The sequence below is a fragment of the Mugil cephalus genome, chromosome 8 (genome assembly GCF_022458985.1).
Source record: "Mugil cephalus isolate CIBA_MC_2020 chromosome 8, CIBA_Mcephalus_1.1, whole genome shotgun sequence".
Taxonomy (NCBI): Eukaryota; Metazoa; Chordata; class Actinopteri; order Mugiliformes; family Mugilidae; genus Mugil; species Mugil cephalus.
Genome location: NC_061777.1, coordinates 18,834,685 through 18,862,287, shown reverse-complemented (window position 1 = coordinate 18,862,287; position 27,603 = coordinate 18,834,685). Strand labels below are relative to the sequence as shown.

General features: G+C 45.5%; 1 protein-coding gene across 2 annotated transcripts; it reads left to right on the top strand.

Annotated features, from left to right (window-relative positions):
- The first annotated feature begins 420 nt into the window (after window positions 1-420).
- Window positions 421-26,469, top strand: igsf9b (immunoglobulin superfamily, member 9b). 2 transcript variants are annotated; one of them, XM_047592291.1, is made up of 22 exons: window positions 421-972; window positions 6,087-6,182; window positions 8,059-8,265; window positions 14,893-15,039; window positions 16,088-16,239; window positions 16,430-16,547; window positions 16,870-17,011; window positions 17,299-17,444; window positions 17,592-17,734; window positions 18,486-18,626; window positions 18,729-18,845; window positions 18,928-19,078; window positions 19,165-19,276; window positions 19,359-19,534; window positions 19,629-19,867; window positions 19,961-20,045; window positions 20,124-20,294; window positions 20,387-20,423; window positions 20,666-24,055; window positions 24,224-24,393; window positions 24,565-24,778; window positions 24,969-26,469. In XM_047592291.1, the coding sequence occupies exons 2-21, from the start codon at window positions 6,122-6,124 to the stop codon at window positions 24,762-24,764; spliced, it is 6,105 nt and encodes a 2,034-aa protein (XP_047448247.1). In that variant the 5' UTR covers window positions 421-972; window positions 6,087-6,121; the 3' UTR covers window positions 24,765-24,778; window positions 24,969-26,469. The 2 variants fall into 2 exon arrangements, with proteins under 2 accessions (XP_047448247.1, XP_047448248.1); XM_047592292.1 differs by lacking the exon at window positions 24,565-24,778.
- Window positions 26,470-27,603: the final 1,134 nt, after the last annotated feature.

The following is a 27,603-nucleotide window of genomic DNA, read 5'->3' as shown; positions in this document are numbered from 1 at the left end:
CCCAGGTCAAGATCCTACTCTCTAAATGCCTCGTGTAAACACAGACAACGAATCAACTTGTGTTATGTATTATTGTATTGTTATTATTATTTGCACCCTTAATTATTAATTAAGACATTTTGAAAATAGACATTACAGTTTGTAGCTAACTTTATTGGTTAAAAATCTGACAAAATACCACAGTCTTACACGTGAGAAGCGTGAGGCAACAAATCAATGACTAAAATGAATCACTAAGTCACTTAAAGTATGATTATATCACTTAACTGACTCAGCTTCACCCATCGACGCCTACACCCGATTTTCCCTTCGAAGCTTTATTTTGAAACATGTGACAGGAAGTGCTGTGGTTGTCCTCTGACTTGACAGCAGCTGTAGCCGTGGTAGGAGGAGGGAATGGTGATAATGAGAGGAGGGACACCATGGGGGAGTATCAACAGCAGGGCTCCGACAAAACGTGTGGTGTGCTCTCTCTCTGATGAGAAATGCGCACTGGAGCCATTTTTTACACATTTTTAAAGTCAACTTCAAATTATCTCTCACGATTAAAGGCACTTTCGGCAAGTTTGGACTAAGAAGATTGCGGACATCAGGAGCCAGTGCGTGGAAAGTTTAAACGGACTTTAAATGAACTGGTGTTGGACTCATATGAGCGGCCTCGGTTGATGGATTTTATTCAAGAAGTTTTGATAAAAGGTCTGATTTCTATGGACGTCCAGGATTAATTTGATTTTCTTTTGAAACCCGCGCACGGACTCGGGGAAAAAATGTGACCACCTGCGCTCTGCTCAACACCGCCTTCTTCTTCTCCTCCCTCTTATTATTGTTATAATAAGTCTTTCTTTTACCCCACTTTCCACCTGGAGAAAGGTATCAAGGTTAAATTATTGCTGCAAGACGAACCTGAAAGAAGAGCATCAATGGATTGATGGATTGTACTTTCAGCTTCAAGTGAAAAGTGCCTCAAGCAAGGTAGGAGCTGAGCCAAGACATCCTGAACATAAACACATAAAACATCCTGTGCAGCGTCCAGTCTGTAACAAATCACTGCTATCTACTGGCAGCCTAGAAATCCCTCTGACATTTCTATTGTACTCTCATAACCACTCACAATGAGACTTTTGAGTGATAATTACATTACTGTTCCCTGGTTTCTAATTATAATATTATTTTAGGGGACCATTGTTTCCCGGTGGTTTTCAGCACGTTGCACTGCTTTATTTTTGCAAAACCGTTGTTTATATTTTGGGTATCACATGCACCACTTTCTATCTTAATGAGGGGTTCCTTTCCCCTCCTCTTCATTTAAATAACTTGTTGTGGTGACCCTTGATTTAACACTGTCACCTGGATCAAAATGCCGAGAACAACGCAGTGTTTTTATCGTGGTTTTTTTTATTTAGGTTTTCCTCTTCTTGGCTCCCATCAGACTCCTGGAGTCAGACAAAAGATGCACCTGTTTTGTTTGGTGACAGAAACGGATGTGCGTCAAAATGTGCGCTGTAGTGGTGCAGTAATAAATGCTTTGTGGCTCGGTGTTTGTTTGACACAGACCAGACAGTCTATCAGCTCCCTGCTCCGAATGGTGCAGAGGGAGGGAAACAGGTTTGAACTGTTTTGTACGGGAGGAGAGCACAGTGTCTTTATTTTTCCTGTGCCGGTTTGGATCAGAGACGGAGGGGTGTGTGTGGGGCCACACATGACTGCTGGTATCTCCCTTGTGTATCAGCAAGACAACACAGTTTAATTTCCACAGGAATCCATATTCTAAAATGTTTCTTTGTTTAAAATAAAAGCGCTCCAGTGAAAAATGTGTACTCCCGGTCTGCCCGTCTTAGTCAGAACTTAATTATAAATGAGTTTTTTGATTGGCTTTGCATTATTAACAAGGTGACAGCCATATTAAGAAGCAGCTAATTTTGGACATTTCCACCCGAAACCCAGGCCCTGCAGCGTAAAGTCTGTGTGTGTCAGATACCTGCACACGGCTGGCACACATTCAACGCACTGAAAGCCTCGACATTTAACTCGTTCATTGCATTGTTCCAAACCCTATGTGGCTAACTGTCCCCTGTGGGCACATATTCATGCTGGAGGAAGTTGATTGCAGCGGGACACAAATAATTCACGAGTTGAAAGTGGTTTCTCCAAATTACTGTTATTAGTGGTTAAGATTGAGTCCACAGCAAACTGAGACCTGTTACACAGTCCTGACGCTGCCGGTGCAATAAAGAAAACGCAGAAAAATGCCCAAGTAGTTGGACGACAGCCATAAATGGACAGCATTGTTTTACGTCTCTTTAGTTTTGACCTGTCTGAAAGAGCTCTTTGCATCTGGGCACTAACAGCTGTCCCTAAGCGAAGACGTGAGAACCATACTAAAGCACTTGTCCTCTGTGTCTCATTGATTCTCAGGTTTTAAAATAAATCCAGTGCCATCCTTCAACACTGGAGACATGAGTTCGTAACCTCTGTCTTATGGCTCTTGGTTGCCTTCAGCGTTCGGTCTTTGCTTCATGGGACTGACCCAGACCGAGCGTTTACAAGGATGATGTTAACTGCTTTCCTTTCACTTGTAATTCTCCTTTCCCCTGGGACGGCTGAGCTATATGAATGTGGATCATCCTCGGGTGGGGTGTTGGTGGTGGTGGGGGGACTCCACATTAAAGCAGTCCACTCATGTGTGAAGCACATGGCTGATTTATTTGTGTAATACGCAACAGTGTCCAATTACTGCAAATAGTGCACAGTAAAGGTAACGTTATTTGTGCTCGTGTTGTGTTGTAATCTAAAAACATTCAATCGCCGTTCAATACTGTTATACCCTCTAGTAGCAAGTGTTGGCTTAACCAACAATCACAGCGTTAATCCATATACAGTAGGCTTTCCCCGACGGACCAGGACTCCACTCCCGTGCCCAGTGTGTGCCCAGCTCATTTCCTTTAGTTAAAGTAAATGTCAATGCAGTCTCTAATCTGGGTTGCTGTGCCATGGACAAAATCCATGAATTGATTGGCTCGCCGTGCGGGCTGGTCCAACCAGTCGAGTTTGGAATGATGGTTTTTAACCATTCCCCTTGTTGACGACCGTGGTTGACATGTATGGTCAGTGCAGGTCTGTTGTGTTCGATCTGCGTGGCTGCGTGATGTTTTTACTTGACCGTGTCAGCTGCCAAAGTTTGTGTTTGAGTGTCGCTTAGCAGTGGGTCCTTCTACAGGTCGGTTTGCGCTGAGGCTACGGCCTGTCAGGATTAAGGAGGATTAAAAAGAGAGTAATGCTACTGCTTATCAGGCCTGTATCTGTCGCTAGCATCACTGACAGATCTGCTTAGGTACTGAGGGATGACACACACGTTAGGTCAAAAGTTCACTTTTTCGTTGTTGAGTTTCCTCTTTGGCCGCGAAGAAGTAAGATGGTTTTATTGTCACTTGCAAAGTGTACAAGACTGATGACAAGACTGCTGCACTATAACACCATAACACCTGCACAATGTCACCCATTAGTAAGAGCACCTTAAGTTCTGCATTATTCAGTTCATGTTTGAATAATATAATAGAGATGCATAAGGAGAGGGCAGGCTTACCAGCTGTTACATGTGACAGACTGGAGACAGCTTCTTACTCACACAAGAAATCATTAAAACAGCCTTCAAACATCCATCACTCTGCTCACAATTATGATTAGAATTTATGACAAGATCATTTTGAGCGTGCGTCTCTGTGATTTTCCTTTGAATTAAGTAGAAGTAAGTGTTACCAAACACCTACCAAACACCTCATCTCTTAACCTGAGGTAATTGAGGAGGAGAGAGGATCAGCACATAATACCAAGAAATGACCCGAATTAAGAGTGTCACACGTGTCCTCTATTAAAAACACAACTGGATGTCGTTTTCCGTGTGTTCTCCACCGGCAGAAACTGGAGAGTGGGAGCAGGTGGACTCCAGACACCTGATCCACCAGTGGTTGATGAACGCGCAGCTCGATGATATGAGTGTCCTTGATTTGTCTCACCAATTTGATCTCTAATTCAATTACACTATTAACACGCGGAGCAGCAAGGCAGGATTAGACTGGGTGTTACAAATGTACCGTCCAGAAGGCTAAGTCATGACTAGGTCCAAAGCAATTTGTGTCAGTGAAATCCTGAGAAACGCTGGTTCGCTGAACAACACCCACGTGCCTGTTGCACAGTGAGCTGAGTTTCATTTATTTTCCCTGCCTACCTGCAGTGACGGCTTTTTCGCAACTCACGAAGGCACCGCACCACTTTTTGTAACTTTTTCCCTCACAAAATCCCACGTCTACATTCCCCTCAGACGCCCTCGTGAAAAGATTAGTGTGTAGAGGTAAACACTTCTGATGTGCACAAGTGTCACTGAACCTGTGAGCTGAGTTAATGCTGACGTGTAAATGACAGATAAATAGCAAAAACCACCGGTATTCATTTTAGATTCAGTGTTCTGACTTTGTTTTTAGGGCTTGTTTTGAGCTGCTCTCCGTGCACATGCCAATTAAATTGCCTCGCTGTGCTCTGCTGTCTGAGGGAAATAATCTGGGTGTTCTCTTCCCACTCCTGCACCTGCAGACAAAGGCCCCCTCCAGTCTTCCCCTGTCTGTCTCTTTTTACAAGACGCCCCATATATTCTGGTGCGGAGGCGCAGCTCAGCACGGCGGTGACCAAAGGCGCGATGTTTCCTGTCTTGAGGTTGCCAGCGGTTCCTTGAGGTCTACGTGTGGGCTGGAACTAGAAAAGCGTGACAGTATTTCCTCATGGCTGCGAAGACGGCAGCCGAAATGATGCAGCGACCTGCAATCACTCCCATCGTTTTTCTGACTGCTGGAGGTGACGCAAAAAAATGATTACAGTGAGCAGCTTCGTCTGTTCCGCTTCTGAATCCGTTATAATAATAGTTCTGTTTATTCCAGCTCATTTTAAATCTTTTGTGTCTCGCAAAAACGGGCAAACACGACTGCAAAGTGTTCACCATCCACATTTCATCGGCTTTTGCTGTAAAGCCAACTCCTTCATCTCTCTGATTGTTTAGGAAAGGTGCAATAGAAAAGTAATTACAATGCTCCTCGGCCAGACCCACCAAAGACACTCTCTGCGTTGGTCCAGTTCAAGGAGATAAATGCATCTTCCTGCTGTTTTAATCTCTGCTGTTTGGTTTTTCAAGTCCCCATCATATAATTCCGCTGTCCCATGTTTTTGGAGTGCATGTCTGATTGTATCCTTCTTATATCACCAATTATTAAAGTAATAAGCTGGTATTAGGGGTACGGAATGAAGTGTGTGAGGGCTCCCATAGACTTTGAAGGACATCAATGTAAACTTGTGCCTCCAATCCAGTTTATGTGCCTCATGAGTTGTGGCGAGCTGCAGTTTGTCCACGTGGAGTCCTCTTTAATGTGACTCATTAGGAGATGATTTAATTGCGCTGGAGTGATTGTTTGTGCGTTTGCCATTTGTTTGAAGTGCACCTTATGCCACGGGCTCCTTAGCATATGCTGCGCTGTCGATAGATTTAAGGTAAGCGCGTCTCTTAATGGCAGTCTGTTTATGCTACTTAAGTTTAAGCGTCGGCATTAACACAACATCTGGAGTCCCGAGACACACTTTTCAATGTTACCCGCGTCACCTGTCAATTGCCGTTGGCCTATTTAGTGTGAGACGAGACCTTCTGCATGAGCCGGACCAATCACAAGTATCAGGTTAATCTGTACGTACACTTAGAGCCTTGCAGAGGTCTTCCCTCTGGCTACACACAAATACACACACATACACACACTCGGGCCTAGGCAAGCAAACCTCCACATGATGCACGCTCTATGGAAGTTAGCTGTATTTTTGCCTTTGTCGAAGTACACTCGCTTTTCGTGAATCAGCTTATTTAAAATGTACAGTATTGTATTAACCCGGAAGCATCTGGAATGTAGCGTAGTTGCTGGATAATGAGTCGATGTAAACTCGAGGGATTACATCGTCCGGGTGGAGAGGTGGGGGGGGGTCCTCGTACAGCTGTGCGGGTAGCCACAGCGGTGTTCTGCTGAGGAGTAAGTGGGATGTGTGGTCTTCTCTTTCAGGTTGGGAGATGTGTGAAGGAGTGTGACGGACGGCCATGGGACTGGAGGGACGGTGGCTTCAGGCTGTCACCACCGCTGTAGCCATCTGTCTGCTAAGTAAGTATGCAAATGCAGATATGGATCCAATGCATTCATTAAAAATGCATTTCCATCATTCTTTTATTTATTTCTCCCGTTGAACCTTTCTATGTTTCTCACTAACTTGTCTTTGTCTCTCAGTACTATATTTTAACAGTAATTTTTTTATTTATTTATTTTTTTGGCTTCATTTACCAAACCATTGACATTATCAAAACCTCGCTTTGGGCAGAGAGGGGAGATATAACTAGTGGAGGGAGATGACCTGCAGGAGCAACAGAGCAGAACACAACACCACCACAACAACGTTTATTTGAGACGCGTAAAGCTATTTCCAGTTTGTTATGAGACTATGGCGGGGCGAATTAGACCATGGAGAGCTGCTGCATTCAAGGCTGCTCAACACTGCAGATCTAATTCTTTAACTACAAATAAAACGGATTAAAACCGCAGAAAAATGCAACACTGACATAGAAAATTCACTTAACACGTGTAAACAGTAGGGATTATCTGTAATGCAAATCTTTCTTGCATGGCTGTGATTGTCTTTCTTCACAAATCGCTTTCAAGATATGGACACGCACTATTATTCAAACATCTACGCGACTTTTCAAGATTTTAAATTAAACTTTCATTTCAAATAATTTAAATGATACATTTCTGCACATTCAACTGGCTCCACGTCAATAGGAAACAGTCTACTGGTCCTCAAAGATTATGAGCAGCGATACTGAAAGGTGAACTCATGCATGCAGTAGAAATTGATTTGTGCAGTGTTGCCGTGGCATGTATCTAACTGCATCTACGTTTTCGTGAGGCTTTCTTAATTTCTACTCTACCTCATTTGCCAGCACCAACAAGACCTGCATCCCTCGTTATTGCAAATCATCGCAGAGCAGTTGGCATATGCTGCTCTTTAGCAGCCTGCATACAGTTCCAGTGACACCCCGCTGCATCTGGCACAGATCCATTTGCCTTATGCTGGAGAGAGTGAAGAGGAGGGGTTACGCATCAGACATGGAGTGGGCATGAGAGAATGGGGCCAAAATCCAACTTAAATGGCATCTCTGGGTGTGGATTTAGATCAATCCTGGATTTGTGCTACCCCCAACCCTAGGCACGCTTCTGCATGTGCGTGCATGTGTTGTCGGGGGGGTGGTGGTGGGATTGATTGAGCTGGTCTGCAGACCATGTGCGCACCCCAGGGGGTGGTGGGAGGTCGGCCGGAGCAAGCACAGAGGGTCCTGCTGCCCTGCATCAGAGTACCACCACCACCACCACCACCACCACCACCACCCGCCCCCTCTCCCATCTGAGATTAGAGTAATCACCGGGCCAGATGAGTAGCAGAGCAAACACTGGCACTCAGTCGCACACACACCCACGTGAGCACATGGCAGAGAGAGGAGACACCGCTCCAGGTGTCACTAATGGGATTGCAGTGTGTTTGCAGGCTTTGTAGCTATACTATCTTGTGACCAAATGGCCCGTGACTGTTTTTCATGCCCTCTGACGGTCCGGCTTTTAACAGCCTGGGCAAGTCATATTCAGTGGCTGAATCAAACTCCAGCTCAATGAAACATAGATAGGCCAAGTTGTTCCCATTGCTTGTTGTAGCTCCGTCTCACCAGCTTTTCTTGACCTCTTGCTGCCTCTGCGATCATCGTTTATCAACAGTTCTTAGCACAGCAGACAATTTTCACAGGAACAAATGACCAGGAAATTCCAGAGAGGTTAATCCGGCCACTTCGGCACCCATAACTCTCTTTAAAATGCCTTATAGACCTTGATTTATGTGTTTAACCACATTTTTTGCTGTTTATTGCCTTCTGTGTTATCAGCAGCACAGTGAATCAAGTGCTTTATCCTGACGGTATGCTGTTTGTCTTTACAGGTGTGTCTCAAGGCGTGGAGTCGGTGGTTCGTGCCAGAGAGGGGGCCACTGCGGAGCTCGGCTGTAGTCTCACGCCAACATCCACAGAAGCCACCACCCCGAACCTCTTTCCACTGCACGTTGTGGAATGGGTTCGTCTCGGTTACAGCGTTCCCATCCTCATCAAATTTGGAGTGTACGCTCCTCGCGTTCATCCAAACTATAAGGGTAAGCTTTGCTCCAGGTGTGTTTAGTCTGGCAGGCCTTTAAAAAAAAAAAAAAAAAACGATGAGAGACTTGTTACTTAGCTGGAGTTGCATTCTCTTGAAGTGGATCAGTGAGACCTGGCTTCAAATGACTCCTTCTTTCATTGCCTTTGTGCTTTCAAAGCATCCAGACTCTCGAGTGAACTTAAAAAACATTTCCGAGAGCTGAGCTCAGAGCTGTCAACCTGACAGTCTCTGACCACCGGCCGCTGACAGATTCCCCGGAAAATGATTCAGTAGAGTTATTTGAGGTAAGCCAAGGTGTCCATAACAAAGGTAGACATGAGGAGGTTACACTGATATTTAGAGGGGAAGGGGAAGTTTGGATGAAACACTACTCCAAATAGGTAATCCATCCAAAGCACAAACCCTGTAATTACAGCTAGCGTTTGGTCTGTGTGTTTCTGGAGTACAGCAGTGAAAAGGGGATGGGCGAGAATGGATGTGCTTTAATGGCGGCAGTTAAAGGGGGGTGGGGTAGCTGCGCTAGAAGGAGAGGGGGGTTCCAGTAACGCTGCTCACGGAGGGATTAGGAGTGCAGGTGGGGGCTTGGTGGTCTGATGACAGTGTTTTATTAGTATGCTGAGTGGTGACCCAGTAAGGGGAGATTGTTGTGCTGGAAGGAGGATGGATGAAGCATTGGGAATAATGGGAGTTTTCTTGCTGGAGCCCTATAATCCTGTCATTGTCTACCAGAGGACAAAAGACAAAGAGGGGTATCACAACCTCCCATTGCTTCACCAAAGCCAAAAGGACTACTAGGACACCCCAAATCCCATACTGTCCCAACTAGGTCACTGTGGATGGGTGCAAGGGGGACCTCTCTGAAAATCCATTCGTTGTAAGAAACCATTTAAGAGATGAGTCAGAGCAGGAAAACGTACGAGTCTGAAACATCTATTTTCAGCACCGTAACACTCAGGAACCTCACTGAAGGTTTGCAAAGGGACCGAGACACAGACAGTCTCCCACCATCACAGTTAGACTGCACGTGTTTGGCATGTTAACCCTCTTGTAGGCCGTTAACCACGTCATTGTTTAGGAGCAGTCATCTGATACATAAGCAGCCGTAATGAAGTAAACAACACCGCAGAGATGTAGCTCAGAGTAGAAGCGCGTTTGTGATGCGCTGATGTTTTTCCATATTTATCCCCTGACTGTTCTTGTCTGGTGTGGGCTTTGCCCCTGTCTGCCGCAGATCCTCATATCTCCCCTCCCACTGGAGGCAGATGGCAGCATGTGAAGCGTGTCAGTGCAGTGGGTCTAATGTATGCTACCCTCAAATTAAAATCTCGCTGGATTTCAGATTTAACTACAAGACAGTGGGGCTACTGTTTCCTGGTCTTTGTCTCAGCTTGTCTGAGGACAGGAACCGGAGAGCAGGGCTGATTTTCATGGTAAGCTCGAAGATCATGGAAAAGAATTATGAGCGTTGCACAGACCTGTACTGTTTTCATCACTGGGTGGTTTCACAGCATAATGGCTTCTACCAATAAAGCTAAGCGATGTATCCGTCATGAATATATTAATACTACCGGTAAGTCAGCATTTAGCATTAAAGTGAAGCAGTTTTTTCTGACCTTCCTTTGTTGGTCTCATTGCGTAAGAAAGCAGGTTAAAATAAAACATAAAAAAAGCATTCCCAGATATCTTCTGTCTGCTCTGCTGCTATGTCTCAAGTGCACTGATGCTGTTAGCAATTTTTGGTAACTGAGATGAAAGAATTGGAGTGAAGTGATATCACGGACCTCTGTGTCAGTCCATTAAACCATCATTTTTTTGATATGATATCAGGTGTGCTTGAGATCGCACTCTGTATTTGAAGAGTGTCACGACTACAATGACGCATCCTTCTGTCGACGCCATTAGACGCTAGCCTTCCTACGTCTCAGAGACCATCTCTCGTGTGTGCTCCAGATGAATCAGAGAGATGTAGGTACCTCTCATTCCTCTTCCTCTCCGTTTCACGCCCAGCACGCCTCGGACAGTTGAACATTAGTCAGCTCACAACAAAGAGGAAACAGCAAGATAAACTCTAGCTGACATGCTGTTATAGCTGGTTTGAGTTATATCCGTATAGACAATATGTTCAAGCCTTGCGCTGTCAGGATGGTTTACTGTTGCAGGGTCAGATCACATGTCTCCCGTGCGGTGAAGTAAATCAGTCGGGACTGCGAGCAGGGGACTCTGACCTCAGGTTAGAATGACAATGGGGAAGCCCACAGATCTCAGCAGGGCTCCATCACTCTCTCAGCGAGTCGTCTGATCACCGGAGAAAGTCACACACATGCACAAGTCACGTACACGTTTATATACTCGACTGAACCGAAGCGTACGCACACACAGACAAACCTCGAACTCCGTGGCCTTTCAACTAGAAAAACTTAAGCTTTCGCAGACAGCGGTCTAAAAACAGAACACAGCCCAGTGGAAATGTGAAACCGATCACTTCATCATCTCCAACCTGTTTTTCTGCTACAACGAGACCTGGGTGATGTGCAGCAAACAATGACACGGTGAAAGAAGAATAGACGGCCACGGTTTGGGAATTTCACGTTCTCCAGCTTAGAGCAGCAGAACGTCACAAAGGCTTTGTTACCTCATTCCTGAGGCGTGTCTCTGACTCTCCTGAAGAGATGCAGGTTTGACATTCATGCCATTAATGACGAGGAGCGTTTTCCTGAAGGTCTCTCCGACTGAGCAACTAAAGCATAAATTCTGGCAATCATTAACATCGGTGTTATCTCGTCCTGACCCGAAACAAAGCTCAAGCTCTGTACAGGAGAAAGAGTTCAAATACCTCTGTAATCTCCCTGCACCAAAGATTTAATATTTGAGCTAATTCCTGCGGTTAGTTGTAGTAAAAAATCAGCACGTGAGCTGCGTGCACTTGCTTTTTCAGAGGGTTATTGGAGCTGGACCCAGCGAGAGGGACAGAGTTAACTGTAATCTATCTCACGACAAAGAGCTATTCATAAGAGGGTTAAACTGATTAGGGGGACAGGAGGATTGAAGAGAGAAATTTGGGGGAATGGGAGGGGTGAGCTGTCAGAGGCAGGGGGCCGGACCCAGACTTATGATTGTATTCAAATCAAAACACATCCCACAATGCACCTCTGCACGGCTCCCTTATGCACATACGGATGGACAAAGAAAAGCAGCGCTGATGCTTCTCCAAACAGAATAATCTGTCTTCCTCCATACTTACCCCTGCTATTGTATTGTATAAAAATCACAATACTCCATGTATTACATTGTCAGTATGTATCAGTGGGAACTTGCGATGCAAAAAAAAAAACACGCTGATGCCAATCATTTGGAACAATAAGATCCTAGAGCCCTTGTAGCCAAGTGAGAAAATAAAATATAAATGCCAGTAAGGTACATTTTTAATGCAACCACAACACACAAATGACTTATATGGTTAAAAAGTATGTGATGTAAACTGCCCTCAGCTTGACTGCAGACAGAGGTACATGTGGATGTGTAAGAAAAAAAAAAAAGAAAGATATTGGAGATGAGATGAGTGAGACAAGGCCAGCTACCGGCTCTGAAAGCTGAGTTGTTCCTAACCTGCCACCCACTGGGCGAGAACCCGACTCTCCCTAATATGAAGAGGGTGCGTCTTAGAGGTTCAAACAGCACTGGCGGATTAGCGTTTCCATTTTCTACCCTTGGCTGCACTCAACCTGTTGGAAACAAGGGCTCATTTCAAGATAGACCGGAGTTGTCATGTGATAGCTGCTGGAAGAAAAACAGAGGAGGAGGAGGAGGAGGAGGAGGAGGAGGAGGGTCGACATCAGGAAGGAGCAGCAGCTATTGTTGCAGCGATTCTCTCTGTCTGCCATAGAGTCCTATGATGTTTGTCTCTTGAGGAAGACTCGTGGACATCGTGCTTATATAGGATCAGGGGGAGTGATGGATGTGTCTGCTAGAGCGCATAGGTCAGGAAGGTCAACCTCTCATTAGTTGTCAGTGGATTGTCAATGCACATAATTCGGGTAACCTCTGTGTAACCCCTTGTTAAGTTCCTCTTTGATTTTAAAGCACGGTGCCTTTTCCCTGATATGGTTTCATAATTTTTCCCTTCATGTCCAGTTGATGCAGTATATTTACACTTTATCCTTGCATGAAGTCATCTTTTGGGGCAGAGCACCTGCCGAGTGCTTCCAGTGTTTCAGTCCTGAGATGCAACATTCAAATTTAAATAGAGCAACATTTGTCACAGTCTCCGTTTTTTGTCTGTCCAGAGGCTGAAAAGAAAAGCCTTCTCTTATCCTTCCTTTCATTAATTTCTCCCACTCTCCCATCATTGCCTCATGGGTTCTTGAATGTGGCACAGTACAGTTTTTTTATCTAAACATGTTTTCCCCCCCTTGTAATTTTTCAAATCTGTGACAGTAGAACCCGATCGACCCGCCACGTTTGGCTACGGCGTGTTTCTACAGCAACTGAATTCAAATCTAAACCTACTGCCCGGGTATTTCCTTGGCCTCGTCACTATGGTAACCCGAGAGAATGAGGAATGGGGGGCTGCCGCCTCTTTGTAGCGACGGACAAGAGGGAGGCTACGGGAAGGGGTTAAGTGTTTCGGCAGCCAAAACCCCGTGTTGACCCAGGGGGCAGGGCACTCGGTGCATTTTGAAAATCAACACATATACATACCCACGTGCTCCTGAGTCCCCGAGATCGGTGCACATGCTCAAGTTAGTGGGATTTCCACAGGCCGCAGTTTCAGCCACAGTGATCTTTAAGCATCCCATAACATTTACTCACAGGAGGATTACGCTCAAGAGTGTGATGTCGCACGTGGAACTATTTTCCTCCTGAGCGCGCTGAGGCCGACTAGTTAATTCCACGTCTGATCAGAAAAGGTTGCGCAGGAAATGGACGAGCCATCACGGTGAGATAAGAGAGGAAAAAGGCCTAAAGTGGTCTGCACACCTGTTATCATCTGCCTCCTGCACTTTTCCCCTCTCCGAGCCTAACCCAGTTGTTTAAAAGATGCTGACCTGGAATCAGAGCCGTTCTTTTTATGGAGCCTCTGAGTGAGCGCGGCCCATCAAATGCGTGTCTGTTGTTTAAGAGGTCAGTAAATCATTAAACCTGACTATTAGACACGGCAACAGCCCCGGTCAGGAATGTGGGGTTAATTGTTACCTATTGTTGCCCGTCTTTACTCTCAGTGTGTGTTTCACCCTGTCTTAAGGCCGTCTACAGAGGTTAGGTGAGTTTCAGAGCTCTCAGGCTCTGCTCCCGGTCTGTGCTGTCTGGAGGGAGACCACCGTGAAATGTGGGAGTAAGTTGTGTTTCTCGTCATGTTGTTGCGTCAAGGTTGCAGAACATTCATGAAAGTTCTCCTTTTATACATGATGTCTAAGCTGGTGTAAATAACTCCCGAGGCTACTCTAAAGATTAAATGATTTTCTTTTGCAGTGCTTTATTATTTATATACACATATCAGCCACAACATTAAAACCACTAACAGTAGTGAAGTAAATAACATTGACACCACAGGACACGTCAGAAGACCCATGTCCATTCTCTAATGAGTCACTGTTTTGGAGTGGGACCTGCACAATATTAGGATGGTGGTCATAATGTAACGACTGATCGGTGTACTTTCAGGAGACATGTTACGATCACGTCATGTTAATAACAAACCAGTATGACGAAACGCAGGAAAACTTCCCCACATTCTCCTGTTTACTTTCAAACTGCTGCGGCCGAGCCTGGCATGAGCAACGTGTGTGTTTCCCCTCCTACACGCATCCTCCTGCCGTTTAAAGCCCTGAGATTGAAGGGCGAAAAAAAGAGTTCATTGAGAGAGCGAATAAAAGGAGGGGGGGGGGGGTTATACCCTGAAAACCAGGCAGCAGTCACCAGGCAACCAGCAGATCAAGTTTCAAAGCCTGACAAGGAGTTGTAAGAAGTACAGAGAGGAGGAAAGAGGGAGTGGGGTTTTTGGGTGTGTGTTGTGGTGAGATGTGTGCGCGCGCTTGTTCGTCCATCTGTGTTTGAGGGCATTCACACACTTGTGCGTAGTGTGCATCTGCCTCACATTGTTGTCTTCTGTCCATTTCCTCCACCGAACAAAAGCAGGTGTCTTACTTTACTTTGGACTGTTGTTGTTGATTTCCTTTTTAAGCTGCGAACATTTTCTATTCTAGTGATTTAATGAAGCTGCATTCAAGTATTCCTGGCATCCCAGCTCTCCACTCCTCCAACCAAACCCCAAATGACAGGACGCCATCTTCATCTGTCATCTTGTAGATCATTATAATCATCACTTTAGTGATTCATGCGTTTGCACTCCAACTCAGGGCCACTCACGTTTCATCCACAAGCTGCAAATGTTGTGTCCACCCACACTGTTTTCATAAATCTCAATTGTGTGGTTTGTTATTTTCAACAAACATCAGAGCTGCGCTTCTTCACACCGCGCACGGATTTGTCTGTTCGTGGAAAGGCTGTAACTTTGACTGTGGCCTTTGTGACACTGGGATGCCTGTGTCCCCTGCGTGATAAGCCCCCTTCCTGCATGTGCTGACTCTGCCTGTCTGCCTGTGTGCGCCCCTCCTCCCCACAGGCCGTGTGTCCCTGACCCGGGGTGCCTCTCTGCGGCTAGAACGGCTGACCCTGGAGGACGAGGGCTGGTTCGAATGTCGCATCCTCCTCCTGGACAGCAAGACCGACGACTTTCGGAACGGGACGTGGACCTTTCTCTCCATCACAGGTGCAGCACCGCAGGGTTTTGGGGAATTGGGAGCCGCTCCTCTCGTTGCTCATCGCCGGCGCCGTCCGTATTTAGAACGGCTGCAGCATGGGGCCTGGCTGTGGCTCTGGCTCTGAAGGCCCTGGCAGAAAGTGTTCTGGCTCTGTGCACACGGTGATCTCATCTTATGTTTGTGCTTCACCTGCTGTGAGCTGATGTTTGTTTTAAGAATAACGTGACTCTGGTTAAACCCCCAAAGCATTTCAACCCACCGTCCACTGTGAGTGTGAAGTGGTGATTTAATCTGATTGTAGTACAGCCACAGTGACTGCATCAAGTTACACACGACACCTTCTTTGAACATACCAGCGTTACATCATGCACGTAATGGATATGTTATGAATATATCCTGGAAACCAGACCAGCGTCCCTGAACAAAAGGACTCTGATTGGTTGTAAGACAAGCCAGTTGCTTGTAGAGATATTTCTTTGTCTTTACTGGTTGACGCATGTCCCATAATGGAATCCAAATGGCGTGTTACCAAACTCATATTGTGATAAGAAGTGAGTCAAGCTAATGTGGATACATGGTCACTAAATGAATCTATTCCAAAACCAAACTTGGCACAGAGCATTGTTCTTTGACAGTGTTCCCAAAGGACTTTCCAATTCAATGATTGCTTATGGATTCTTTCAGTATGAACCCTGGTAGTGTTGGTAGTGTTTGGCAAAAGTGCTACAAAATAGAAAACGGTGTCTGCCAGTCAGTGCAGTTTCAGTGGGATTTACTTCTGTTCAGTGATATTAGTTTTAGTGTCACTTTTGTAATATATTGAAACAGCATGTAATTTATATCCAACAGCTAATCTCCTCAAGTAGAAGCATCAAACCGGTGGCCGCTGAGATCTAATGTACAGGTTGCAGCTCTAAGCCACAGTAAATCACTCCGAAGCTATTTATGTGGATTTGTGAGAATTTGTCCAATTTAAAGTTGCTCTGGTTGAGTTCTATTTCCCATTGGAGCTTATAAATAAAAATAATGCTTCCACTTGCTCTGTCTTTCTTCCAGCTCCTCCCGTGTTTATTAAGACACCGCCGACTTTTGTGGAGGTTCTGCTCGGGGACTCGCTGACTCTCAGCTGTGGAGCCCATGGCAACCCTCGACCAACGGTTGTCTGGCATAAAGATGAGAGCCCAATTGAGAAACATGAAAAAATAAAAGTGAGCAGGATTAACAGATGGTATTTGCAGTATTCTAATTAAATACTTCATAATTAGCATTTTCTGCAGGAGTCGTAGCTTTGATGTTTCTTTGAAGGAAACTGCTTTGTTGTCATCTCGCCTCGCGGCCTCAATCCACCTTTTCTCTTTGTCTTTGATCTTCTGACTCTTAACCTTCGCCTCATTTCAGGTGCTCAATGGTACTCTGTCTCTGGCCTCCGTCACGAGAAATATTTCAGGAGTGTATAAATGTCACGTGTCCAACTCAGAGGGGAACCTGACCCACTATATGCAGCTGCAGGTCAAAGGTCAGTGTTGGACTGTCAGCCACCATCATCCACACAGCTTTCATGTTTTTAAAGGAGTAACACCACTAGTTTTCCTATAACATTTTTTTCAAGATAAATTAAATTGTCTTCTCATCCCCAAATCTTGTGTTATCCTGCCGTGATACTGAAACTAACAGTTGAGGCTTGACTTTAAAGTAGGCTATACTGCCCCCTACAGTCCATTCCCTGCTTTGCAATGATTTAATACTGAGCTCTGATCTATCCATCACTGACTGCATTGTAGACATAGTCATAATATCAAATTAGGATGTTTTACATTTTCTTCTACTTTGTCAAAAAGGTCCTCCAATCATCATCATTTCCCCTGAGGACACCACGCTCAACATGACCCAGGATGCAGTCCTGCAGTGTCAGGCTGATGCCTACCCTTCAAACCTCACCTACGAGTGGATGAAACAAGGACAGAACGTTTACCATATTGAGTGAGTCTTCAAAATATCAGTGATGGCAGTTAAAGCATAGTTAAACAATAGTCAGACACAATTTGGAATATATGTCGAGGTACAATATTTAAAATAATAAATCCAGTGTTTTTCCAATTAACTTATAACTAAATTATTAGAAGACAATTATATCATGAGGTCATCATCTGTTATTAAAGTGTCATTTTCTTACATGTACAGCTAAATAACCTTTATAAATAAAGTTATTTTCTTGCTGCAGACAACAGTTTGTGTGTCAGAGTCAATTTCATGACTTTTATTTTTAGGTCGCTGAAGTCCAGAGTCAAGATTTTGGTAGATGGAACACTTCTTATTCCTAATCTCATCCCAGAAGATGCTGGGAACTACACCTGTATTCCAACTAATGGGTTACTGACGCCGCCTTCAGCCTCTGCACATCTCAAAGTGAAACGTTAGTTGGTGAAACAACATTCAGATTGTTCTCCTGCTTCGTTGGTAACCCTGCTGGTCCGGGTTGCAGTGATTAGTTGCATTTCCCAGCATGTCCTGCCCAAGAACCTTTACTTCACACTGATTAATTCTTCTTCCTTCATCTTAGATCCTGCACGCATTGGCCGAATGCCACGGGAAACATATTTGCCTGCGGGCATGGAGGGAGTCATTGTTTGCCCCGTCCAGGCTGATCCTCCTGTGCTGTATGTCAACTGGACCAAAGACGGGAACGATCTGAATCCTGATAATGTAAGTTGTGGACATGGAAATAAATTATATCAGCGAGCGGAGATTACTAAACCCTGAGCCCAGACCGAATGAAAATGCTCCATATAAACACCTCCAAGCAGAATAAACAGGCCCAAACAACATATTCCTTTTGTCAATCGAAAGTCATGTAAATGGTGAATCAGAACGAAGTTAGGCTCCGTTCTGTCTGCACATGCTCTGTCTTGACGTAAATTCGAGGGGCGTCTCCTCAACCGGGTGTGCGGTGCCAAGGAGAGTTTACTTTTAATAACAGCTCTGAAAGAGCTAGACATTATCACACGCTTAGACAGCAGAAAAATACTGAACTGTTTATAAAGGTCCAACAACAATTCATTGAAGCCGGGATAGACCGAAGAGTGGAACAAATTTGGAACAGCTAGGAAACCTAGGAAACCTTGAAGACCGGCTACAATAAGGCTAACACAATAGCAAAAGTGGATATGACCCCACACACTTTCCGAATCAAGCTTTTGTTTTAATATAAAAATAAGTAAAAATGTAAAAACAATAGCAACTACTGCTAATTAGGGTTGTTTTCATTGATCTGCGCATGTCACACGTCTGTAAAACGGCCGTTCTAATTAAAAGTAGACGTACATGTAAACATCAGATCAGAATAGATCACCTCACATGTAAACAGTTGATCTGAAACCTTCAATCGTAATGAGAGAAAAGTCTCCATGTAAACCTGGCTAATGTGTTTATCTGTTTTGTCCTTTTCCCTGTCCAGTTTCCAGGTTGGATGGTGAACTCGGAGGGCTCTGTTTTCATAGCTACAGCCAATGACAACGCTGTGGGCATGTACACATGTACGGCCTACAACAGTTATGGCACCATGGGTCAGTCTACACCCACCCAGGTCATTTTAAAGGTAAAGTGTTCTGAACTCAACTCTCTTTATTTACAGAGAACTACCTATGTGTACGTACACATATTCACGGGCACAAGTGAAAAGTGTCTCTCCCTCCTCTAGGACCCACCGTCATTCCGAGTGCCTCCCCGGCCCGAGTATCTCCAAGAGGTGGGCCGAGAGTTGATCATCCCTTGTGAAGCCGTCGGAGACCCTCCTCCAAACATAACCTGGAGCAAGGTACAGGAGAGCAGGACAGAGGAGCTATGGCGATATGCCTGACTGATCCCTCATTATAACCTGTTGCTGTGCTTCCTCACAGATTGGCCCTACTCCACGTTCGCCGTACGCTGTGTTGGCTAACGGCTCCCTCCTGCTGCAGCCCCTCAGCAAAGATCACCATGGGGGCTGGGAGTGCTTGGCCACTAATCGTGTGGCGACTGTCAGTACAGGCACTGTGGTCACTGTGCTGGGTGAGTGGGTCAGCCCCTGAAATTGAATGTCTTTGGGTCTATTGTCAACAGTTAAAATTTAAAGTGTTTTGTTTTCTGTTTCTCAGGCACTAGTCCTCACGTTGCATCCTCAGTGTCAGTCACTACAGAGATGAACCAGGCGAACGTGTCCTGGGTGCCTGGCTTCGATGGTGGATTCACCCAGAAGTTCACTGTATGGTCAGTGTCAAACAATCCGTTCTCACCTACCAACATGACTCACATACTATGTCTTCATTTTGGCTTTTGTGATTTTTTTCAGGGTCAAGCAGGCGTCCAGGGGGAAACATGAATGGGCGTCTTTGCCTGTGCCAACATCCAAAAACTACCTGCTGGTGACGGGGCTAATTGCTGGCACCGGCTATCAGTTCAGCGTCCTACCTCAGAATAAACTTGGCTCTGGACCTTTTAGTGAAATCGTATCTGTGCGAACACAAGGTTTGTCGAAATGGACATGTGTCCCGTTTTGATTATAATTCTGTTTTGCTTTGAATATGTATCAGTGTGAACTTATCTTGGGCTTTCTTACCAGCTGTGCCAACAGAAGTACCTACAGTTGTCACCTCTCCCCCAATCCCGGATCCTCCAACACTCCTGTCAGCCAACCGGACTGGACAAGGAGTTGTCCTCCAGTGGATGCCTCCTCACGTCCTGTTGTCTTCACTGACGGGTTATGTGCTGCAGGCCCGCAGGGATCTGGGACAGTGGGTCATCCTCAACAGCAATATCGACGCCAACCAGAGTGAAATACTTGTACAAGGACTGCTTAGGGTAAGGTTTTGTAGATACTTTAAATTGGCCTCTGCACTTTCCAAGCATGTTGGTTTATATATACATCAAACCCTTAATCTGTCCTTCTCTCAGGACTCTACATATGATCTGAGGTTGATGTCTCGCAGCAACAAAGTACTCAGTGAACCGAGCGAGTCCGTCAATATATCCACTGCAGGTGAGTGATTAGCTTTGTTTAACTTAAAATGACATGAGCAGCAGCCGTTAGCAGCTACTGACCCGGGTGTGATTACAGGGATGGAGATTTACCCCCTACGTCCCAGTTTCCTGGAGGTCATACCTGAGCCGCTGTTAGCCGGTGTGTTGGCAGGAGTGTGCTTCCTCTTTGTTGCCATCATCCTCTCGTTGGTGACAGCCTGCTACATGAGTCAACGCCGGCAGCGTAGACGCAAACAGAGAAGACGAGGTGGGCCATGTTTTGCCTTCACTTCTTTTTCTAAAGTTATATGAATGATTGGAGTTGTTCACCCATTTTATTCCATTCTTACATTGTCATAGATCTACCGTCTGCCTTCCAGAAGAGCACTTCTGAAGAGTAAGTCTCATTGCTTGTTTCATACATTGATTGTAATAATTCATAAACAATGAAATATCTTATTTCTAAAGGAATTTATGCTTAATATTAATGCGAAAAGCTTCATTCTCACACTCTGAAACAAAAAGTTGATTTATTTGTTATTTGATATTTGAAATGAGCTTTTTCACCTGTTTCACATACAGTAAAGTTACAAACTCCATTTAATTTGAGCTGTTTTTCCCCATCTATGCATTTCTCAGATCTCGCTCACCTCCTCGCAGCCCAGACAGTGTCCTGAAGTTGAAGCTTTGTCCACCGCTTCCCTTCTTTCCCAACAACTCGTCCTCACAGTCTGACCGATCCTCCTTTGAGAAAGGCAGCCGTGGGGAATACCACGACCAGCGGAAGCAGCTCTTGTCCAACTCGTCTCCACCACCTCATTACACACTCTTTGAGAGTCACCTGGGGTCACAGGCGCCCTCACCAACTGCTCTGGAGTCCATTTCCAGAGGCCCAGATGGCCGCTTCATTGTCCAGCCACTGCCAGAGGGTTCCAGTCCTTCCAATAGGAAAACTGCGAAAAAGGACGTCCTGCAAAGCAACGGTGGGGCTAGTGGCTCAGGGAGCGCCAGGACATCGTTCCGGGACTCTCCGAAGTCAAGCATTTTGAGCTCAGATAAGGATGAGAGGAAGGATTCTCCTCTCACCGTGGACGTCCCAGAGCTGAGCAGGCCTCCTTCTTCCCCTGGAAGAGTGCGGGCCATGGCCAGAAACTTCTCCCGTCACGGCTGCTTTTATTCGGACGATGAGCAAGGCTCAGAGGCTCTTTTGGAAAGAGCCAGCTTTTATTCGGACAACAGTGAGAAAAAGCCCAGTGATTCTCTGAGGAGGCATCGCATGCCAGGCCACGCTGAAGACCTTTTCCCCAGTTTGGGGAGAAGAACAAAGCTCGTGGATAGAGACAGAGAGAGAGCACACCATTCAGGCTACCAGCCGATGGAGAGTCAGTTGACTGATAACAGCACCCTGGTCTCACAACTTGACAGTGGGTTGGACAGGGACAGTATTAACAAGTGTGTCCAGTTAGCGAAAGAGAGGGAAGAAATGGAGAGAGAGTTGAAGATCTACACGGCCGATCAAAGAAGCCGCAGTCGTGGGAGAGATGAGCATAAGTGTAAAACAACACAAAGCCCTCAAAGGGATTCACCCAAGTCAGAGGAGGAGCCTGTTTGGAAGCCGTTAGATGTTAATATAAGACAGAAACACAGGTCCTCAGGTCAGACAAGTCGGGTATCTGAATATAGGAAGGCGTGCTACTTTGGCAGCACCAGCAGTCCCATGGACCGGCTCCCTACGTCTCGCATACAATGGGACATTAGCCCCGTTTCATCCATCACCAGCCTCATTCCTGTGCAGAGTCCTCGGGAGGCCACGTCGCCCAGGTCACCACATCCCCGCACATGTAGAGAAGCCACACAAGACTCTCTTGCTATTGATTCATCGCGCTCTCCAGTCACCCAGAACACCTCCCTCCCCATGCTGTCCCCTGACGTCACCACTGAAACCCCAGGTCTGTGTTTAGAAACACCAGACAGAGCCAGGTCATTGAGTCCTCAGAGAACGTCTGACATGTGCGTGACAGCTATCACTGACCAGGGGTTAACAGAAAAGACACAGGGTGGAGGTGTTGCTTCAAGGTCCAGACATTCGTATGCTTACACAAGCACTCAGCCCTGGGATTCATCTGCCAGAAGTCCTGACGAGAGACCTAAAAGTTCAGCTTCTGCACAATATAATCAGCCTGAAAGAACTGCAGACGTAGACCCCATGGCCACAAGGCATCCCAGCCCCTCTAGTTATTCTACCTTACCCTATGAACATCATGAAGTGGGGGCAAAGGCCAAAGATAGAGAGACAAGAAAGAGTGAGACTCAGGACGGCCGACGAAGTTCAGGGTTTTACCCTGAGTTAGAGAGAGAAGGCGTCCGCACACGATCCAGGAGGAGTGACCGGTGTCTTTTCTCTGACAGTCCGAGTCCTATCACCACCTTAACTCTTGTTGAAGAAGATAACGGTGACCAGTCTCAATTTTTGGTCCCCAGAATGTCTGACTCCTTCAAGGAAAAACCTGCAGCACCCTCGCCCAGTGTGTCCCCACTACAGACAAGTGCAATTCTCGAATACCTCAGTCTTCCAGGCTTCATCGAAATGAGCGTAGATGAACCGGTTGAAGAAGCTGAAGTAACAGGCACCTCTGGACAAAGTTCACAGCTGAAGCCAGATAACTCTGTGGTGGCTAAGCCTGATGTTGTTCCTAAAAACTGGGAGGTTCACGTTCAGAAAAACCAGGAACCTGGTTCAAAACAAGAGCTTTCCTTCGATCAGGCTCGCCTCGCGGGTGCTGCAGAAGTCAGCCTAGGTGCTAGTAAAAAACAAGGCTGCCAACGTTCCCTCCATGCTGAAGCTAGAGTACGATTTCCTGACGACGAAAGACCATTTTCACCCGGTCCAGAAAAAACTAGCAAGCAGCTGCATGATGAAAAAACACAAATTCGAGTTGGGCATAAAAACCCAGACATGCCTGAATCCAGACTTGGATCCAGGTCGGCTCACACCTTGTTCAGCGCAGCTAAAGGCATGGCGGACATAGTGTCGAAACACACACACAGTTTTGTAGACAACAGTGAGCTTTCCTCCGAGCAATCCCAAAGACATGCTTCTCAGGGCAGCAGAGCTAATAACATTGCATCGCGAATAACTCAAGCGCCTGTGCCATTTTTAAGGAAATCCTTAAGCATAGGCCCTTGTCGGACCCTCTCAGGCATGGGGCAGCCTCAGCCTTTCCTAAAGAAATCCATCAGCTTAGGCTCGCAGAGGTGGGAGCACTTTGAGACCCCGAGGACTTATATATCTGAAAGGTGCTACTGGGACGAGTTCCCAAACCCAGATGTCAGAGTGAAATCTTACAGTTTGGGCCGCACGCCAGCTTCCTTCCCCAGGCCAGGCCCTTCCTGGAGGGAGTATGTCCCATTCAGGCGCCCCAGCATGGAGAGCATGGAGAGGCCTCATCACCTACAAAGACCTTTAGCCAGTCCTTCCTACCTCACCCCTATGTACCCACCCAGACCAACATCAACCTCCCCCCTGCTAGAACCGTCTGATCCTCGACGGCAAGCCGCCGTTTTCCCAGAGTCCTCCAGGTGGTCTCCCTCCTACCACGAAACTCTGAGGTCTGCGCAGCATAAATACATCCCCATGCCCTCCTCCATCCCTGTCCCCTATTACCAGCACTGGCCAGGGTCGAGACGGGAAAGCCCGAGACCCGTGGACGCCAGGAGAGGCCCTCCGAGGTCCTACCTGCCCAGGGGCATTAGCTGGCCCTCACCTTACTATGCCCCCTTCCCGCCCAGAGAGGTGGAGAGCTACAGGCAGCCAGACAGGATGATGGGGAGGGGAGGGGAAACAGAGATGCGGGAGGTCAGGGATGGGGGTAGGGCCAGTTACGCCAGTCAGAGCAGCGGCAGAGGTAGCGCTGGTCTCTTCAGACAGTCTCTGTCCGTCACTCCCACTCTGCTCAGCTCCCCGGAAACCACAGAGGAAAACGAGCGGCACAGAGCTGAGATGGAGCATCCTGAGAGAAGAGCGAAAAGGTGAAACACCACCACCACCACCACCACCACCACACCTGGAATAACAAACACACTGGAGTGTCCTCCTGGTGGAAAGAGCTTTATTCATGTTGCCAAAATATATATATTTTTTTGTTGTTTCTTATGATCTCACTGTTATCTGACCGGTTGTTTTATGTATCCCGTTAGAAGGAACACATCAGTAGATGAGAGTTATGAGTGGGACTCTGCTGATGCCTGTGTGGACTCGGAGGTCCTGGAGGCCACACAGTTTGATCAGCCACAAACGGGTGATCGGAGAGGCAGAGGGGAACTTAGGTCTGATCAAGCCGTTGGCCTCCAGGACCAGAGACAGAAAGGTAATCATTCCTTTTATATTCCCACCGTGTCTTAACTGTTGCATGTATCATTGTGAGTGTAATGCCTGATGTGATGGTACTGCATGTGGTCATCCCATGTGATGTGATTATTTTGAGCTTGTCCCATGACATACCCACCCACACATCTCCTGTCCCCGATGCACCCCTCAGGCCCGTCTCCCTCAGTCAGCCCGCCAGTTTTCAACCCACCCCGCTGCCGCTACAGCCGCTCCCTAAGCGAAGCACGCTTCAACGCTCTCCGCCTGGAGTATCAAGAGTACAGGCGGGCTCAGGAATCCGTCTGTTCCCGTGAGCCCTGCCTCACCCCCGGTCACGATTCAGACTCTGACTCCAGCTCGGCACTTCTCTAGCAGCCCCCAACTCGGTCCGTCGCTCCGACTGCCCTCTCACCTCTCTCCTCCTTTTTTCCACCTCTCCCTACTCGCCCGCTTGCATCCCGTTCTTGCCTGCTGCTGTGAATACTGTGAATTTCTGCATGCCAACATCAAGTTATAATTCTTAGTTTTGCTCATTGAGGACCGTTCTATAATGCCTTCTCTCTTTCTCTTTGACAGGTGGATCCAAGACAGATACCAAATAGCAGTTCTAATGGAGAGATGACAGCACTGTGGTTCTGAACAGACACACCTCACTGACACTGTGTCATGTTTAAAGTTTTTATCCCGTTACAGGAAGTTAAAGTTAAGACATTTAAAGAGACGGTACTACTTTACGCCATCAGATGTGACATTGCATCTTCTGGGGTGTTTTCAGATGACGCGTTCTTTCTCATATTTGTTCCACTGAGTTTGTCATAATGAATCTGAGATGGATTTATTTATTTTTTATTTTTCTAAGAAGCCTGTGCAACTGTATTTTGGTGCATTTTTGAACCTTGACAATCAGGCGCAAAGGAATGAAATGCTTGTGGAAACTAGGAAAGGTTGACAGTAGAGAGTGTTGAGAAAGACTTCGTTTGTGATAGCAGCAGCATGCTACATAATGAAGATTAATGTCTGTTGCATCCGAGACTCACCCCTAGTAATTAAGGGATGCTAATGACAATTATGTAGCTCTGTGTGTCTGTAATGTTGCCTGTGATGCCAATCAAACAGTGCTCGAAGCATTTTCACTACCATCTCCCTGTTAATATGACATTTTATAACAGTAGTTCTTAGAGACGACACTCTGACGACTGTAAGTTCACACAGAAGCTTCCTCAAATTTCATAACTCCCAAAACAAGTTCACTTTATTTAAAAGAATAATTTGCTGTTATGCTGCCGTGATTTACCTGCTGCCTGAAATCACTTCATGTCCACATGTCTGTCCCGTTAACATTCCCCTGTAGCCTCCCAGTGTCTGTTGAAAATGTACAGATGTCTATATATAGTTTAAAATGAAAGAGTCCTGCTGTTGTATATTCCTCGTCATCACTTCATCGGACGAACAAATGCTACTTTACTCCACCTGAATCGGTCTGACCTTAACTCTGTGATTGAATAACGCAGAGAGCAGAACTTGATAAGAAACACAGGGAAAATATTTTTTTGCCTTATTTTTGTCATAAAGTTTAAAGGTTGAGCTAATCAGAACTGATCAGAGGATTAAAAGTTATTGTAAACCTTTTTTTTATATAAGTTATGCTCACGTTATGAATATGTCTGTATATTTATTGAGGTGAGTTATGCAACAATGTTTACATTTCACATCGCTGATGTGAAGGCAACACTGTGAATGTGTCATCAACTTCTGATTCAGTGTATGAATCACCAGTCTGTTATGAATTTTGTGCCCGTATGTGTTTTGTTTTTTTAACTGACATACGACAGACAGTTTTTATACGTCACCTGACAAACAAATTTGAAGAGTATCTTTTTAGCTATACTTTGGGAAGAGTCACAGCTTGTATTATATTTACTTAAATACCCCAGATTAAGATCCTCATGTGGAGTGAGTATGCATTTCTGACCATGGCTTTGGAAACTTTGTACAAAATGGAAACTTTTATATCTTGCCACCTGGTTGTTTTTGTCATTTTTATATGTTTGTAACAAATAAATTGTTTTATTCCGAATGTTCCAGAGTCAGTGTATTGATTTATGGCGTTATTATTTCCACAGCGAATAAATGTGGTAATTGCTGCTTGTTCATCCATAGTCATCTCTCTTTTTTATTTATTATATTTTAATCCATAACTGCTTCTTTCTCTGGTGAAACGGTCACTCTTTCAAAGTGTCTTACATTCACTGCATAAAGTCTGAAAATGTGACCGGACATGACTGTTCCTCAACTTGATTCAAATCTCGGTTCCTTTATTCCTCAGTTATGAGGCATTATCCTGCTTAACCTCACGAGACCTGAGCTTTAGTTTGGTATGCATGTTGAATTTCTCTATGGTATTTGGGATTAGTAGGTCCCAAGAAGAATAAAAACTATCTTTGATCAAGAAGTAGTTTTGAAAAAATATATATGTAGACAAAGGGCTGCGTTATACAATAGTCACCAGTGTGTAACAAATTATAAAACAATTTATTTCAAATCTTAAACACTGCTGAGCAAAAACAGGATTACAAACAACGAAATCCCAACGTCCTCAAATGAGTACTTGCTAATTAGTGTCATTGTAGCGTGTTACTATTAGTAGAATTTGTTAAATTTATGTGTTATGTCAAACTATGGTAGTTTATAAGCTTAAATAGACAAGTTTTAATTGGATGAGGTTTTGTACCATGTCTACTTTTGTCCTGTGATCGGCCACAGAATGAATCATGTTCTTACCCCGACTGGTGTGTTGATCATTTGCTACCACTATGTGGCTGACTAAAGCGCCCGCTTAAGAGGACAGGTTTAAATGAATAGAATAAGAATAAGCTCCTGCAAATCTAAAACTTGACGTCTCCATGTGAGGACTCGGGGTCTCAGGAGGGTAAAGAGGCTGCTGCCGCCAGAAAATATTCATTTTCTGCAACCGTTTGTCCTCTGGACGTTTGCAATAAACACACTGTTAAAGATTAAACCAGTGGCTTCATGTCTTACGATCAGTGTGTTGTCAGAGTGAAACTAAAATTTTTAACAGCTCCACCAAACAGTGGAGTGATCATCTAATTATGTCAAATATAATGTATCAATCAAGCCAACCTTAATACTGAACTACATCAGGATCACACAGGAGACTCTTTCAGCCGTTGTACTGGAATCTGACTGTCTG